At 47.5% G+C, this 13,111-nt stretch overlaps 1 protein-coding gene across 2 annotated transcripts in view; it reads right to left on the bottom strand.

The window, feature by feature from the left end:
- PRICKLE3 (prickle planar cell polarity protein 3) overlaps positions 1-13,111 on the bottom strand; it is a 33,979-nt gene that overhangs the window by 5,479 nt on the left and 15,389 nt on the right. For both annotated transcript variants that reach the window (XM_055003631.1, XM_055003630.1), the window contains 2 exons: positions 10,890-11,003; positions 3,428-3,565 (listed from right to left, as the gene is read on the bottom strand). In XM_055003631.1, coding sequence (XP_054859606.1) covers positions 3,428-3,565; positions 10,890-11,003 — 252 coding nt within the window. The remainder of the gene's footprint in view (positions 1-3,427; positions 3,566-10,889; positions 11,004-13,111) is intronic.

Here is a 13,111-nt window from a genome sequence, read left to right as displayed (position 1 = left end):
GACCTGTTGCCTCCTACCACTGGTATTCAGCAGGACTGCCAAATGTCCAGGAATGGAGAGAACCGTCTTTTGGATCAGAGAGGGCGATTCTTCCAGGCTGGGTAGAACTCTCTCTCTTCTTTTTTAATACAACAAAGCCCTTCTTCTGTTTAGTCTCCCAGATGTTTGCAAGGCAAGGCAGAGGCCACAGTGGCCTCCTGTATCACCTCTGTCATATGCAGAGAGAAATGATCCAGCCTGTGATCAGACAGAAGGCTAGAAAAGCATCCAGATGCTGCAGCTGCCAGTGGTTCTGACAGCTGCTGTCGCCCAACCAGGGGTCATTTCGTAGAAAAAGAGCTGGAGGAACTCATTAGCATAGCTCATTAGCATATGCCACACCCCTTGCCATCACCGGAAGTGTGTCATTAGCATGACTGATTTGCATATGCCACACCCCCTGACATCACCTATCCTGGCTGTTTTGGACCCAATCCTGGCCATTCAGGGCCGAAATTGGGCCCAAAATGGCAAAAAGGGGCTAAAAATGGGCCCAAAATGGTCAGGATCGGGCTGCTGCTGAGTGGAAGAGTGATCCACCACCCATCAGAAGCCCGATCCAGGCCATTTGGGCCCCAATCCAGGCTGAAACGGGCCCAAAATGGCTGAGTCAGGTGGGCGGGGCCACCTGACATGTGACCTCTTTGGGGAACTGCTGGAACTGTGTTCTAACACGTTCCCCCTCGAAATGGGCCCTGAGCCTAACAATTCTCTTTGTCCTGCTGCCAGCCCACTAATAGGGCAGAAGCCAGCCCCATGGTTTACCAGGGAGATGGGTGACCCAAAGAGGGCTGGCAGGTGTCTAGAAAAATACACTGGTGGAAATCTCGCACTGAATCAGATGCAGCTTGCTCTAGAGCCCATTGGAAGACTCTAGAGGTCCCGTCCAACCCTCTGATTCTATGAAGCGGTGGTGACAGAATCATAGGGTTGAGACCTCTACAGTCATCTAGTTCAACCCCCTGCACAGTGCAGGAAATTCTCAACTACCTCTCCCCCCTGCCCCAGTGAACCCCTGCCCCATGCCCAGAAAATGGCAAAACACCATCAGGATTTCTAGCCAAACTGGACCGGGGAAAATTGCTTCCTCACCCCAAGGTGGCGATCGGCCTTACCCTGGGCATGTAAGAAGGGGCCAAGAGAACTAAGCACTAATGCAACCCATTCTGCCCTCCCTCTCATGATCTGCCCAGGTTCGCAGAATCAGCATTGCTGTCAGGTGACCATCTAGCCTCTGCTTAAAAACCTCCAAAGAAGAAGAGCCCACCACCTCCCGAGGAAGCCTGTTCCATTGAGGGACTGCTCCGTCAGACGTTCTTCCTAATGTTTAGCCGAAAACTCTTTTGATTCCCCCATCCAATAATTATGCATTTGATTTTTTAACCTGAACGCAGAACATTTATCTCTGTTGAAATTCATTTTATTTGTTTTTGCTCAGTTTTCCAGCCTGTCAAGATCATCCTGTAGAGACAACGGGAGTTTCTTGCTCGGCAACCACTGCAGCAGCTGGTTCAGGACCGTCCCAGTTGTTTAAGGCATCTTGAGGCCTTCTGAATCCTGAATCTGAACCTCTGCTGGCTCAGGAACAGACAATTAGCTGGGACACCTTTTAAAAGTGTTTTGCTGATAAACAGCACTAATACATTCTCCCTTGGACACCACCTGTAATTTAGGTGAGGCAGAAGAAATGTTCAATAGACCATCCGGTCCAATTATGGGCCAATTTGGCCCAGTTAGTGATGGATATTGACAGGATGCAGGCACCTATGAAGGCCATCCTGGCTACTAAAATCATGTAAAGACCACCTAAATGCACTCTTGACGTAAACTCAAGTTGAGCCTGGAGGATGGCCCCCTACCTTGGCACAGCTAATCTGACCGCCTGGATCCACCCCATGGAGACCCTGAGACTAGACTACAGTGATGCACTCTTACACAAGTCTTCCCTCCAAGTCATCTCAGAGACTCGAGTTGGTGCAGAACACTGCAGCTGGATTCTTATCAGGAGCTAGGCGTAGCATGCCTGTCATTCCCAATCTGCAGTCGTTCCACTGGCTGCCCCTCAGTTAACAGGCTCAATTCAAGGTTTTGGCTATCACACACAAAGCCCTTCACGGCTGTGGCCCTTCCTATCTCCTGGAGCACCTCTCTCTCTATGCTCAGGCATGGCAGTTTCACTCATCTGAACAGGGTCTAATGTCCAAAACCATCAGCTTCCCATGCATAGGCCTTTGGTGGCCCCCACCTTATGGAATGGCCTGCCTGAAGAGGTCAGGAAAGCTCCCTTGTTTTTCTGCAAACTCTGCAAAACTGAATTTTTCAGAAGGGCTTTTTTTTTACACAGGTAAATAGGACTACGCTGTAAGTAAATGGTTCAGAGAGGTGTGCTGATAAGGCGGTAGAGACTGTAGACTATACTACTGTGTACTGTCTTCTGCTGTAATTATGCTCCTACTGGATAGCTTTTCCATGCTGTTTAATTGAACATGTCTGTTTGCTTTTGTTTCAATTCTATATCAGATTTATGCTTATTTCGAATTCCTATTGTATTGTTTATTGAATGTCCCAGCCATTGATCGGATCGACTTGTGCTGTGTAATCTGCCTTGAGTCTCAGTGAGAAAGGCAGACTATAAATAATGTAATTAATTTTTTTTTAAAAATCCATCCTCTGGCAGCGCCTGGCTTTTTCTGACAAGGAAAAACAGAGAAGAACAAAGACACCCATGCTATTTCCTCTTGACTGTGTGAAGTCCAAGAAGAAACCAGATATTACTCATGAGTGGCTAAGCGGGCAGTCAAGCAGCCACAAACTAAGAAAATGTTGGGAAGAAACTCCACAGGTGACTGTAGTGGCTGTCAGAATAGCTAGCTACTACTGTCACTCAGAATAGCATCATTAAGTGGATCTTTTTCACAGGCTCTTGTCTGGATAAAACCGATGACAACTATAGCAAGAATTGTCATCTCTGACATGCAGAAGTAGGTGGAAAATGGAATTCCTTCCCAAGAGGCAACAAACCATGAATGACCTGAGATAGTAAGCAAGGGAGTGTCCTGGAATCACCCTGAATGCCCTGTTATTGCTGACGGGGTACAACTCTGATTTAACAATCACTAAAACCACTTCACCATCCCCACGGAAAAGTGACACTGGAGGAGAGCACAGTAAGAAGTGTGTGTGTGGGGGGGGGATTATGCACCCCTTTGCTGCTGCTTCCCTTCAGATTGTATCTTTTGCCTGCCACTTTTTAGATGTATGACAAAGAACCAAGTTCCTGATCAAAGGTCACTGCTAAATGTCTCGCTAGGCTCTCTCAGATCATTTCACTCCCCAAGTATTCCAGACTCCGTTCTTCTCAACCTGTAGACAGAATGAAGCCCAATACCTGCTCGCAAATAGCTCCGGTGATGGTTACAGGGAAAAGCCGGACAGTCCCACGGCCAAGGTTTTCGCGCTTCCGTTGCTGAGAAAATAACTTCAGCTCCTTTGCCTCTTCCTCCTCCAGGGAGCTGCAGTACTGAGCCTGGGAAGAGAAAGCGAGTCAGTCAAGAGAGGCCTACAACAGGACATCCAGATCATCTATTCTTAGTACCTCTGGGACAGCGTGACTGTGCCTGTACCTAAAGATTGCAGTGCGCACCCAAGGCCCTTCCAAACACTTGCTAAAAACCTTCTCCAGTGTAATTAACAGACAATTCGGATAGATTTATTCTCATTCTGGCCCCAAGCCTCTGGCAGACAGAACAAATCAAAGGAGAGTTAAGGAGTAGAGTCACACAACTGTGCAACGTCCTGTCAGGTGCCCAACAACGACCCCAGGAAAACTGAAAAGTTGTTTAAAAATGAATCCCTGATATGGGAAAAGCAACACAGCATTTTGAAGGGGAAGGCTGGGGAGACAGTCTGCTTAGAAATCCAGGGAATGCACAGCTGGTACCCAGGCTGCACGGGGTCCAGATATCGTTCCCTCTACCATCTCTACCATTCCTGAGAAATCAAGTATTCTCCACACCATCAATGTAACATGGCATTTTACAGACCAACATAAAAACTGCTCCCTGCCCTGTGGTGCCTACAATCTTATCTACAGCACTGTATCTAATGGGGACTCTAACATCTGGGCAACTAACAAGCTCGCTCGATGTCCCCCAAACATTTTCCAGCCTGTAGTCACAGTAAAAGGGGAAAATGTTTATTTGAATAAGTGAGAATAATAAATATACGAGAAAATAGGTTTCAATCCCTTCACAGCCGTGGTTGACTTTGATAGATCAGATGAAACTGCAGCTGCTGGGCGGCAGCCCCTGCCCTGGCAGAGACCCAATTCCAGACCCGCCGTTACATCAGGGTAAGAAGTGCCACAGAAAAGAAGCGTCCACTGCAGCCTCTTGAGCACGCAGCATACCATGGCCCCATGGGAACACGGAGAAGCCAAAGAATATACAGCATGAACAATGCGGCTTCCTAAGAATTCTGGCTTGCATTTTCACACCACAAAGCCCCATCAAGTTGCTAGCCCTTATGACTGTGAAGGTTCCTTTGAAGACTTTGGGGAAAGACTTCCTGAAATCTCAGAATCTCAAGCTGCTGGATCTGTTTTCTAGTTTTCCAGAGGCGGCACTGTATAGCGCCTTGCTCCTCCCCACAGCTAACAAAACCTAAATAAATTGTGCAAAACAGGAGAAAGTGGGGAATAGACCCATTATGGTGTTCACTCCAAGCTTTTGGTAATGAAAAGCTTTTATGAGCTTGGGCTTCCATCCTCTGATGGCAACCAGTTGGGTTTGCTGGATCCTATTGTGGTAACCCAGTTCCACAATCAGTTGTGATGCAATCTGAACTGGGGTCCTCAGACAGGGTCTGGGGAAGGAAGAACGACAAAGCATTCTTGATTGGTTGAGGATGGACATGTGACGGTTGCCTGGATCCCTTAAAGCTCCTGGATTAAAAGATACAGCCCTGCCCCTCCCAGCAGCTGGCACCTCATTCCTGCCTCACATCCTTATCCGCCCTCTGCCGCCCTCACTGTCTTATCACCTTCCCCGCCTGGAGGGACCCACCAGATACTCAGCCTCGGGCTCCAGCCAAGACTGAGTAATGGCTGCTCTAGGACCAGGTGCACCCTTGGAGCAGCTGCCCAGCTTTATTTGCGATGCCCCTGCCTGATCAGAACGGCAGCCCTGGCTCTTCGGGAGCAGGGAGCCTGGAGTCCACACGCACAGCGTTCTGCGGTGCTCCCCGCTTGAGAAAAGCTTCCTCGCCTGCTCATTTTATCCGACGCCTCCTCCTAGTCCTCTTACTATAAGAAAGGATCCATTACAGTCCCACAGCTGGTTTCTCTGCACTAATCAGGATCCTGGCATAAATCCTTATCCTCAGTTTTCCTACAGAGCCCCAAATCCCTAATCGCTTCAAATCTCTCCGTGTCCAGAGGCCCTACCAGGCGCTACGTCTCTGGGGGCGTTCTCCAGCTTTCTTGTTTTTGTTTCCAGAATGGAGCTCACAAGGGATGCAGAAGTGTTCGGAGGCCCTTCGCAGGCCTGAAAAGACACACTCTCTGTGAACACAAAGGTGGAAACCGCTCCATCCTCTGGCCTTCTCACTCAGGGCGTGCTGCAAGCAGGCCCGCCCCTCTGCAGACGTTTTGGCCCTTTTCGTTTTCTTTGTCAGCTTTCAGTTTTTACCTGCGCGTCTCTGCTCTCTTTTTCTACCTTTGTGGGCCTCACAGAATCCTAGAGTTCAAATGAAGAGGGAGGAAGACGCCCTATAAATAAGCCCCCTTTCAAAATGGAGGGCCCCTGGCCAGCTACATCACCACAGCCCTACAGCACTTGCGCAGTCAAGACAGCCTGGAAGTCACAAGGAGAGAAGAGATGCACCATTCAGAGATGGCTGCCTTCAGATGATAACTCAGGCAGGCAAAGCCAGTCCACCTCCTCCTGACAACCGTTCTCTTAAACACCACCAAAACACAGGGAGATGGACAGCGCGATGTAGTGGTTAGCGAGTCAGACTGGAATCGCTCCCCCCCCACACACCATGGAAACTTGCTCAGTGACCTTGGGCCCTGTCACACATATTCAGACTAACCCACCTCACAGGGCTGCTGTGAGGATAAAATGAAAGAACAGTAAAAACTGCTCTGGGTCCCTGTTGGCGAGAAAATGTGAGCAGAAGCTCATACGCACAGTTTGTGTGAACAATGCAAATACATGAGGGACCATTCACTATATGCATTGTATTAGGGCTACAGTCTAGTTGTCACTCTTCTCTAGAGAGAACTCAGCTTAATCATTTATCCACTCCACCCCCCACAATGTAATATATGATGGCTTAATGAAAAGACTAGGAAAGGCAGAAAAAACTCTGGATTGCACTCCAAACAAACCAACAGATACTTTCCCCCTCTCACACCACAGAGCCTGTGAATTCCACAACCCTGTGCAAGGGCAGAAACGGGAGCAGACTTGGAGGAGAAATATAAGTTTCATTTTTTTAAAAAACAGCTGGTTTCTAGCCCCTGTGGCTTTGATCTTAATGAAAATCCCAAAGTTCAGGTCAAGCTTCAGTTCTCTGCTCAACTCCGTGCTCTTACCCACAGCTACCCAAACCAGAATAAATTACACAAATGCAGGCTGTAGTCCTGTTTGGAAACTAGACCCGTGGTATGGCTTCTGTCATAGAACTGAGCTTCTCCTAATGAAAAAGTTGGTGCAGATTATTTTTAAAGCAGGGAACATAAAGAATGCTATGAGCAATTAGCACAGCATACACAATGTGTTGCAGGAAATTGTGTACCTTTTCTCAGTGCTTATCAATCCTGTGTGATGTGTACAGAGATTCGCCCTGACAACATTTTCTGTCTATGGGAACTGAAGACAGACTGGGCAGCCTGCTTTTTTACAGACTGCCCAGCTCCCTATTAAGCCCCCTTTCTGAGCTGCAAACAGATAACGGTGTTGGGAGACTTCAACATCCATGCTGCGTATTCCAAGTCAGGCCTGGCTCAGGAATTTATAGCTTTCACACTGAGCCTTTGAGGGAAAGTCCTGTTTCAACATTGGGAGATTTGGCCTGAACCATGAGATTTGGTCAGACCATCATTTACTGAAGGCAGAAGTAAATATGGCCCCAACACCCCACAAAAGGTCCAGTTAAAATGATTCACCCACAAAGGCTCACGGACCCTTCTAGATTCCAAAATGCCTGGGGGATCTTAAGATTCCAGACACTCCCTGGAAGTTGCTGTAGGCATGTTGAAGCTGTTGCTCCTTGTTGACCCCTCTGGACCCTGGGATGGAAGCCAGCCCCATGGTTTACCACGGAGCTGGCTGACTTAGAAAAGGTGGAAGATGTCTAGAAAAATGCTAGCGAAAAACTCATGCAGAAGCTGATAGAGCATGCTACAGAACCCACTGGAGGACCTATGAAGTGGAAATAAAGATGGCAAAGAGACGATTTTTCTCAGCAATCATTGTGTTGGTTAGTTCATGGCTGTCCCAACTGTTTAAGATATCCAGATGCCTTCTAACTCCTAAATCTGAACCTTTACAGTGCCAGGAACAGACAATCAGCTGCGAGGCCTTTGCTAAGCCTTTTGCTGATAAAATAGCACCAATATGCCCTGATCTAGCTGCTAGCTGCAATGAAGACGAGATAGAAGAAATGCTTAATGCACCATCTGGCTTACATTTGGACTGCCTTGAACCAATTACAGTTCTTAACAGGATTCTGACATTTATGAAAGCCACTACTTGTGTGCTCAACCTTGCCCATCTTGGCTTTTAAAACCAAGTAAGGACCACATAAGTGAACCACTATGGTCTATTGTAAATCAATTGCTAACTCAGGGCACCTTCCCCCAGCCGCTCAAACAGGCAGTTATCCGTCTGCTAATTAAAAAAACATCCCTGGACAAAAATGTTGTGGACAATTATTGGCCAGTCTCTAATTTGCCCTTTCTGGGAAAAGTGATTGAGAGAGCAGTAGCTGACCAACTCCAGACTTTCTTGGATAACTCTAGTGCTTTGGGCCCTTTTCAGTCTGGATTCAGACCGGGACATGGAACAGAGAAGGCACTAGTGGCATTAGTAGATGATCTCCGTCTGAACATAGACAAAGGCCTTGCCTCCTTATTACTCCTCCTGGATCTATCTGTAGCCTTTGACACAGTAGACCATGCAATCCTGTTGAGGTGTTTAGAGACAGAAGTGGGCATCAAAGGATGTTCCCTGGACTGGTTTAAATCGTTTCTCATGGAATGGAATGAAAGGGTCACTGTCAAAGATCAGCTATCTCCAGAATGGGATCTATCTTGCGGGGTTCCTCAGGGTGCAATCTTATCTCCCATGTTACTCTACGTAAAGCCTTTAGGAGAACTCATTTGCAGCTATGGATTGGGATGTCACCAATATGCAGATGACACCCAACTCTATATCTCACTATCCAGATCCCCACAAGATTCAGTAGAAATCTTGGATCACTGCCTGACAGCTGTGGTGAAATGGCTGAAAATGAACAAATTGAAATTAAACCCAGACAAGACAGAAGTGATGCTTGTTTGGAAAGCAGAGATCTTGAAGGACGTTGTACTCCCCACTTTCGATGGAATTGGTCTGACCCTTGCAGACTCGGTTAAGATCCTAGGGATTATACTGAAACCAGTGCTATTACTAGCAAAACAAGTTAAGGCAGCTGCAAAAAATGCTTACTACAACCTCTCCCAGCCTGGAAAATGGCTTCTTACCTCGATGTGGCTGACCTGGCCACCTGGATCCATGCCATGGTAATATCAAGCCTTGACTACTGTAATGCCCTATACATTGGTCTCCCATCTAAATCAACTAGGAGACTCCAATTGGTACAAAATGCTGAGGCTCAACTGTTATCAGGAGCGAGCAGGAGCATGAACATCACTCCCATCCTTCAGTAACTCTATTGGCTACCTATCAATTACCATGCTCAGTTCAAGGTATTGGTTATCACAAAGCTCTCCACAGCCTTGGTCCGGCATACCTACGGGACTGCCTCCCTCCCTATGCTCCTCCACTGCAGCGTCACTTTTCTAAACAGGATCTCCCACAGGTGCCAGCCTGCACACGGGCAGTCCCGTCGGGCAGGCTGGCACCTGCAGGAAAGCTGTACATGGGCTTTCTCTGTGGTGGCCCCTACTCTGTGGAATGGCATGCCTGAGGAGGTCAGGAGAGCCCCCGCTATATTGTAGGGAGGGGGTCTCAGATGATCTGCTAATGAGTTAGGAACCATGGACTTCACCACTATGTTGTATTGGATTCCTGCTGATGCTGATGTCTTTGTGAACTTGTATCTATTTACCTATGGCATTGTTTATGTTCCTGATATTGACTGTACTAATCTCACACTGTGTAACCTGCCTGAGAAAGGCGGACTATAAAATGACATAAATAAAATAAGTAAACAGAGGCCACAAACCACAATCCATAGAGGACAGAGAGCCTGCAGAGTAGGGGGCTACTGCTGACTTGGGACCAGGAGGCAGCAACACACAGCAGGCGAGAAAACAATAGTGGGGGGGGGGTGGCCAGGGGGGATTCAAATCAATCAAAGAAAACCAAAATCGTGGATCTTGGGAAAAATCCCTTCTGATTTGGATAGTGGCAACTAGCTTTCAAACTCTTTATGAGAACTCCCCATGGGAGTTCCTTGCCAGGAGAACGCTGGGGTGTCAGAAGAGAAGCTGCAGGAAGGGTTTTCCCCCCTCTCCTTTCTTCTCAGAGATTCTGAATGGGACTTTTGCAAAAAGCACTGCAGAAAAATAAGCAGGCGCCTGACGGCCCTCTTAAAGGCTACGATTTTATTCCACCATGTGCTTTCCTGGCCTTCTTCAGATGCTATGAGTGGATTCTCACTATGCAGTTGTTTTATTTAAGAGGGCCAAGAAGTACACTGTAAAATGTAATTATGTGAAATTCACATCTTATCAGGGAAATGACCAAGACCACTTAACCAGGCGATGCTGGGAATGGGAGGAGAGGGCCAGGTTTTGCTAACTAAGTTCCAGTTATAATGAAATAGAAATCGAAGTCCCAGCTCAGCCTGGGCAGGTCCTACAAACACCTCTGTCCATGCCCTTGCGGGATGGTGACAATCAGGAATATCATGACGGAACAAAGGAGAGAAGGGAGGCTCCAAGGTACGTATGGCCCCCGAGCCTTCAAGAACTTTATATATTAAACTTAGCATGCAGAAATGTGCCATAAAAACATGAGAAATCAGTATAGACCCTGACCCTGAGCATTAATCAATGTGCTCTCAGCAACCTGTCTGGCCAGGCTGGTGCCTGTTGAAGCTGCCAGCCATCAAGGGCAGCCCCACATTAGAATTTTACAGTACTCTAGCTGTGAAATGACAAAGGAATGCAACAAAGGAATCCATGACACTCAGATCAGACAGAAAAGGACTGCTATCTACCTACAAGATGGAATTTTTGAAAGATGTGTTGGATCATGGCTCGTGTGACTTTCTTGTCCCTCCATTACAGCCTCAAATTGCCGCCCCCTTCCCATTTTCTCTTGCCACATCATCAAGGTAAGTTCTCAGTTTCCAAACGCATACCGAGGAAGTTTCTCCAAAATAATTACATGGGCATGCTCAAGTTCCCACATTTGGATGCTTTGCTTCCTTTACATCAGTCACAGAATCTGTGAGGTTCTGGCACAGAACGTTCTCTTGCCCTTTTCAGACATCGTGTGAAGTACAGCATTCTACAACAAAATCGACTCCACCCAGTCCATTAAGTGTAAAAACCTTCCAGAAGACTGCAGAGAAGGACTCTAACCTCTATGCCCCAGAGTCAAACACCCCCTCACCTCGCTGTCATGTGGGGGAAGCTGGTGCAGCAGCTGGCGGACACGGTATCGTTCTCCGGAGCTGTTGACGTACGGGACCTTGTCTTCCGGGAGGCAGCTGAAGAACTGATACACCTGAGGAGGGAAGAGAGGTATGAGTGGGCATTAAGGCTGCGTTAATCTCCCCTACCCCAGATCCTGAAACCTATTCCTCTAGCTGGGCCAGATGCCCAGAGAGGAGTGTTATTTTTCAACATCATCCTTTATCCTGCCATCCCTCAAGGGACTTAGGGCATCATACTTGATTCCTCTCTTATATTTTCTTCGCACAACAATCCTATGAAGTAGGTCAGGGAGACACCCAGCAAGATTCAGAGCTTGAGTGGGAACATAAATCCATGTCTGAGGCTACTGTATTATCCTGGCTCTTGGACTTCTACTCCTCTGCCATGCAATTTTTTCTGCAGTCCTGTGCTACATAAAAATAAAACAGATGTCCAGCAGCACCTCAAGGACCAATGACAACAACAACAACAACATTCCATTTATATACCACCCTTCAGGACAACAATGCCCACTCAGAGAGGTTTACAAAGTGTGTCATAATTATCCCCACAACAAAACACCCTATGAGGTGGGTGAGGCTGAGAGAGCTCTGAGAGAGCTGTGACTGACCCAAGGTCACCCAGCTGGCTTCAAGTGGAGGAGTGGGGGATCAAACCCGGCTCTCCAGATTAGAGTCCCTCCTGTGCTGTTAACCACTACACCAAACTGACACAGGCTTTCCTGGGTCACAGTTCATTTCATCAGAAGTACAGAGTGAAGGTCCCTAACTGTTATCTGCACTTCACAGTTACAAGCAGAACTCCAAGAGATGTGTTGAAGTGAGCTCTGAGTCATGAAACTTTGCTAGTCTTGAAAGGACCACTATACTGCATTTTCATTTTGCTGCAACAGATGAACATGGTGACGTCTCTGGGATTATTTCTATACAAGAATATTGAGCAAGTGAGGCAGGGCCAATTAATGGATGTTGGAAGCAAGTTTCAGAGTTACACAACACTCTTTGCCAGATGATACTCTCTGTATAATCCGCTTGATGATACAGTTATCGACGGTATCACAGCTTAACCAATCCTTTAAAATGAAGGGGCTCTTCAGATGTGACTTCTTGGGGCCACCACTAGAGATGGGCACGAACCGAAATATGAACCAAAATTAAGCACGAACCAGGCCGGTTTGTGGTTCACAAACCACGGTTCATCAGATCCCATTTCTGATGAACCGCCATGAACTTTAGGCTGGTTCGTTTGGTTCATTTTTTGGTTCATCACTGCAGACAGTCAATCAATCAATTTCCTAGGCAACAGGGGATGGGCTTCGTGCAGACCTTCTGCTGACCCGGAAGTGATGATTTTCTGACCTGGATGTGATGTTTTTACGAACCAAACGAACTAGTTCGCGAACCAGGGGCAGGTTCGTGAAAGTTCATGGTTTGTGAAATTTGACAAACCACGAACCATATGGTTTGGTTTTTTTTCCAGTTCGTGCCCATCTCTAGCCGCCACTAACTTTATACCTGGCGAGATCTATGGACCTTGGGGTCTTGTAGTCCCCCCCCCCATTCCTGTCACAGCATGTAGAATATTCAAATCAGGAGATGCTGCATTAATCTCCCCTACCTCAGATCTTGAAACCTCTTCCCCTAGCAGTGTTCAGTCCTAGGGTACAAGAGACCCAACATACAAATAAAGGCAGTTCAAGCATTCCATTCTACACGTGGTGGTGGACGGGCAGGAGAAAGCATGGCCCAAAGCCCACTCCTAGTTTCCCTATATGAGGAGGAGGTACTATCCAAGCAGCCCCCAAGGCAAGCAAAGAGGGCTCTGCAGCAGCAACAACAGACAGAGAAGTGATTCCTAATGTGGGGTGGGACCTGCACGCACCATGGCACCCGCTGATATGTTATCTGGCACCCACCTTTTTCTCAAGTCTTGGGGGTACAATCCAAAGGCTCTTGAACTGCACAGGAAAAAAGGGGCGAGCTCGGGGTCACTCCCTTCCAGTTCACTGACTGGCAAATTGCTGCACTCAAGCCACACAGATGGTTGTAGCTCTGTATTCTTTTGCTGGCCATCCAGAGATCTCTCTGGGTTTGGCAGCCTTTCTGTGGCTACCCAGAAACTGAAGCCAAACAAACTAAAACAGGAGTTCAGGGCCCTCCCGAGACTAACAAACGTTAT

The sequence above is a fragment of the Eublepharis macularius genome, chromosome 19 (genome assembly GCF_028583425.1).
Source record: "Eublepharis macularius isolate TG4126 chromosome 19, MPM_Emac_v1.0, whole genome shotgun sequence".
Taxonomy (NCBI): domain Eukaryota; kingdom Metazoa; phylum Chordata; class Lepidosauria; order Squamata; family Eublepharidae; genus Eublepharis; species Eublepharis macularius.
The sequence above is the reverse complement of the archived record's forward strand: the minus strand, read 5'-3'. Positions and strand labels throughout refer to the sequence as shown.